Here is a 4,859-nt window from a genome sequence, read left to right on the forward strand (position 1 = left end):
TAGAAAATGAGGGAGAAGGGAGCTTGTGGAGGTGACACCAAAAAGCAATCTTTGAGCTGGGCACAGTGACACACACCTGTAATCCCAGTGGCTTGGGAGGCTGAGGTAGGAGGAATGTGAGTTCAAAGCCAGCTTCAGCAAAAGCAAGTCACTAAGCAACTCACGGAGACCCTGTCTCTAAATAAAATACAAAAATAGGACTAGGGATGTGGCTCAGTGGTCAAGTGCCCCTGAGTTCAATCCCCAGTACCATTAAAAAAAAAATTAGTCTTTGGAGGTTGGGGATGTACTCAGTGGTAGAGACCTTGCCTAGCATATGCAAGGGCCAGAGTTCAGTCTCCAGTACCTCAAACACACACACACACACACACACACACACACACACACACAGATACACACAACATCTTTTGGGGAAGCAGCAATTTCCTTCACAATGCTGTGGACAGCTGTTAGCCAGGTCATCAGATCCAGTTTTTGTCCATAACACTTGGCAGAAATCATCTCAACATTGGCTACACTATTTTTTCAAAGTTCTGCACTATAGTATGTAAGTAGGGGTGAAATCCACTGATTCACCTGGAACAAGAGAGTCTCATAAAAGATGGCCAAGTATGACAGAATTGAAAAAGTGAGAAACCAAAAGGCCAAATGGACATGGTCTTGCATACCTGCTTGGACTGATTATCTTGGGCTGATCTCCTGAACTCACCCCCCAGATGCTGTTGAGACCTGCATAAAATCTCAAGAACTATGTAATATGTGAGAAAGTATCCAAGAAGTTGGATTTCAGTTAAGTTTTATAAAATAAAGATAAATTCCTTGTACACCTGGGCTTGTGGTATGAGAATTACATCCTTAATGCTTTTTGAAACTTACTAAAAATTATTAAAATTTCTTTTTGGAGAAGTAGAGAAATATTAAGTTGGGGAGGGGATGTAAAAATAATTTTTCAAAACCATAACTGGATTAATGAGAGAGCAAGCAACAGAATTGTTAGTTCCTGAATTTTTGCCCCATATCATATTTAAATTTATGTTATGATTCCACGCAGTGTTAAACCTTGGTGCACTCTGATCCTCTGGCTGACAGGATAACATACCTCATTTAAAATGAAAAACCAATTCTTGTAAGGCTAATTACTTCTGGGTGATCTAAAACATAAGACAAATGATTCCAAGACAGCCTTTAAACACATATCTTGCTTCTCTTGATGGCTTACTTATTTGACTATGTCAGATAAAAAATGACTTCTTCTCAATAGAACCAATATTAGGCATTTCTGTTAAAAGAAAATAATCTTAGGAAAAATCCATCATAAATCACTATTTTTGTATTTTTATTACTGTTATTTGAAGATTTTTACACTTATCTGGTCCTTGTGATTTACATACTACTGGTATTTTTAATTAAGTTTTATATTAACCCAGGTTTGAGTTCCTGAAGACTTGCTGATATTTTGTAGAATGAAGGTAGGATTTGACATCAAGATCGTTCTTTGAGTTATTGCTATTTTAATGTTCTAGAGTTACTAAGTGATCTTTAACTTTCTTTCTTTCTTTCTTTCTTTCTTTCTTTCTTTCTTTCTTTCTTTCTTTCTTTTTTTCTTTCTTTCTTGCTTTCTTGCTTTCTTGCTTTCTTTCTTCTTTAGAAGTAGTTGAACACAATACCTTTATTTTATTTATTTTTATGTGGTGCTGAGGATAGAACCCAGGGCCTCGCACGTGCTAGACAAGCACTCTACCACTGAGCCACAACAGAAATTTTAAGGACAGAAATTCATTCTCCAAATGGCCTCGTAATTAAATGTATCCAAATCATTGTAATATGTAACTATTTTATTATTTTATTATAAAGAAAAGGATGCAATAAATATTTGATAAACAATTCTAATGTCTTATTGTAATTTTGTACTGTAAATGGTTTTATTACAAAATAAATATAATATTATAATAATTTAAATTGAATATATAAACATTGATTTGCAATATATTGGGGCTATTCATAAGCAACTCATAAAGCAATCTTTCTTCATAAACATTGTGTACCAGTTCCTAGCCCCAACCCCCAACCACTTTTAATGGTGTTAGTAGTATATACACATGGAGAGTGAAGAATTACGAAAATAATGCATATGATTCAAGTAAAACAAGATGCCTTCACCATAGCTATTCGTTTATTACAGAATAAAAAGAGGTGTTTATTTAACCCTGACTAGTTGCCTGAATCATTGCTCTGATTCTTTATTTTGCTTTGCATGTTTAGGCTTGCACATTGACTAACGATTAAATCAAGGCATGGAAACCATTCCTTTCGACCTAACCCTAAATTCACCAGTCATGCTGTGTATCCTCTTGAAGAGATTTGTGCTGGTCTTCCGACATGGCTCATCCAGAGATACTTCTCTTTGCTTGAAGGTGGCAATCAAAGCTATGATACTACTACTTTTCATTTATGAATTATCTTCTTCTGAATGTTTATTTCTAAGTAGGTTTACCTGTAGAAATTAGAGACTTTGAATTCCATCTTCTTACATGTCTTAAGATAAATCATAGCCCCCTTATCCTTAAAAGTGTTTAATTTAGTGTGAGTTTCCTAAAGGAATAATAAAAAACCCTTTTGTATTGAATAGACATTTCCATAGTTTGGTAAATTCAACCCAAATTACTTTGTGATAAATACAATTTTTCCAGAATGATTGCTTAAAAATAACATTACTTAGCTTTTACTGTAAGTATAAGAAATAACTTTGAGAAAACAATGCTATATTTAAAAATATGTGTAGGTTTTATTGCTGTGAAGTATCAATGACAATTTTAGATTTCTTATCAGAAAATATATGATAGTCAAAAGAGTAGTCCATCATTGCATATTGATGATTGAACATATACTTGATTTTTGACCACACAAATTGGAGTGGGGATTGAGTCCAATAATAGCAAATAAACTTAATATACAGGAGATGAAAATGTCTACATATATCATTTGCATGCCTGCCTCCGGTGAAAAATTAAAATCTTCATCTCAATTTCAATCTAGTCCTACAGCAAGTTCTCCTGCCTGGAATACTTACAGGTTGTGTCAGAACTTTGTAAAGCACATCAATCATAATCCATAGCTGCTGCTAAAAACAAATATTAGACATAACTGGTGGAGGTCGTACTATGCACTCTCACATTCCTTCGCTTATCTGTTAGTCGCGCGCCGCAAGCTGGGGCTGGATATCTGTTCCATTTTTTAGTTCTGTTACAGCAGCAGAATCCACAGAGCAGACCCCCGCCAATGAAGAGGACAGCAGAACTCGCCCAGCCTAGGAAAAGGGCAGCTCCCAGCTCCCTTTTCTGACCTGTGTTGATGGTTGGGTCATAGAAATCCCTGATGATGATATGGGCTGTCCAGCACACTGGAATCAGAACGAAGATGCCCGTCAGGATAAAGAGGACTCCTGAAGTTCCCAGAAGGTAAGCTTTGACCCTCTCATTAGAAGTGGTGCATTGGATCTGCTTCATGCCACAGATGCCAATAAGTAGAGCAATCAAAGAGAGAGCAACAGCCACACACATGAGTGCCCGAGCTGCTTCCAAGACAGGTGGGAGAGCCAACAAGGAATTATAGAACTTGCACTGCAGCCTGACCTTGACTTGTCGGATGCAGTTCATCCAGAGCCCTTCCCAGAGCCTCTCAAAGACAATGATGTTGCTGCCAATGAAAGCTGACACTCTCCACTGAGGCAGAAGCGTTGTGGCAAGAGTCCCGACCATGCCGAGGAACCCGAGAACCAGCCCAGCAATTTGCAGTGGATAAAATGCCATTGTCTTTATTCTGAGACTGGTCCAATCAAGAACAGCAGAAAAAGATGCCCAAGATGCAGAACGTGGAGAGCCCTTTGAGTCTAGAGCAGTCTCTGATGATATTCTTTAGGGTTGCTGCCCATTTCATTTGGCTCCAAATCAGCAGCTACAGCTGAACTTGACCTAACTAGAAGGACCTGCTGTAAATGCCTGCTGTACACACATACTCATTTCTGTATGAATTATTCACTCCTCATATATAATTGTGTCTCAGCCAATCAGAAGGTATCCAGAGGTGTGTCAAGAAATACTGCATTCAACTTTAGTATTTCTCATATTATTATTGTCTTAGCAATGCTGTCATTAAATGTCAACGGTTCCAGTGTGAATTGCTAATTACAGAGCCGAAAATCTCCTGTCTAAAAACCACTCTGATAGGAAAGTATAAGTACAAATGTTAAGCTAGACTGAAGATAATGCTAAAACCTTACCAGTTCTTCTGGGAGCAATTGAAAAACTCTTTAGACTTCAGATTGTCTATGGCTTTTTCTAGTTTAAGCCACCTTTCCTTAATATGGTTAATCAACTCTGGCTTTAATAAAGGCTTCTAGACAGGGAGAAGTACTTAGGTAGAGTTTCAAGTCTTCTACTGAAACCATTTATACTTAGATGGAGTCTTAAGCAAGAAATTTAAATTGCACAATTTGTTCTTCAGATCCAGAAAGAAAAAACAAAGAAACAAAAACACCTCATAATTGGTTTGAATTGACTATCAATTATTCTATTAATGTTAAGTAACACCTCTCCCTATGTAGAAACATGGTTAGAGTATAAATTTTCATTAGACGTTTCTTTAATGACAGCTTGAAATACATCACATTTGTATATTTTATTTTGGGGAACGATGCAAAAATAGAATTTTAGAGGGACTATGATACTTAAAATTCAGATCATAGAGACTTTTAGAGTTGGAATGTGTCTTCAAGGTTGCAAATCTCAAGCTGCTCATTTGCCAGATGTACAACATGAGGTCTGGAGGGTGCTTGGCTGAAGTTAGCTGTGTGCTACTCA

The 4,859-nt window shown here is 37.0% G+C and overlaps 1 protein-coding gene across 1 annotated transcript; it reads right to left on the minus strand.

Moving 5' to 3' along the window:
• Positions 1 to 3,000: 3,000 nt before the first annotated feature.
• On the minus strand, positions 3,001 to 3,809 carry Cldn17 (claudin 17). The gene has a single exon (XM_046438853.2). The coding sequence runs from the start codon at positions 3,807 to 3,809 to the stop codon at positions 3,135 to 3,137; it is 675 nt and encodes a 224-aa protein (XP_046294809.1). The 3' UTR covers positions 3,001 to 3,134.
• Between the last annotated feature and the right edge of the window lie 1,050 nt (positions 3,810 to 4,859).

The sequence above is a fragment of the Marmota monax genome, unplaced genomic scaffold, assembly GCF_021218885.2.
Source record: "Marmota monax isolate L192 unplaced genomic scaffold, Marmota_monax_Labrador192_F-V1.1 WCK01_AAM20220418_F8-fsc00125, whole genome shotgun sequence".
NCBI classification, from domain to species: domain Eukaryota; kingdom Metazoa; phylum Chordata; class Mammalia; order Rodentia; family Sciuridae; genus Marmota; species Marmota monax.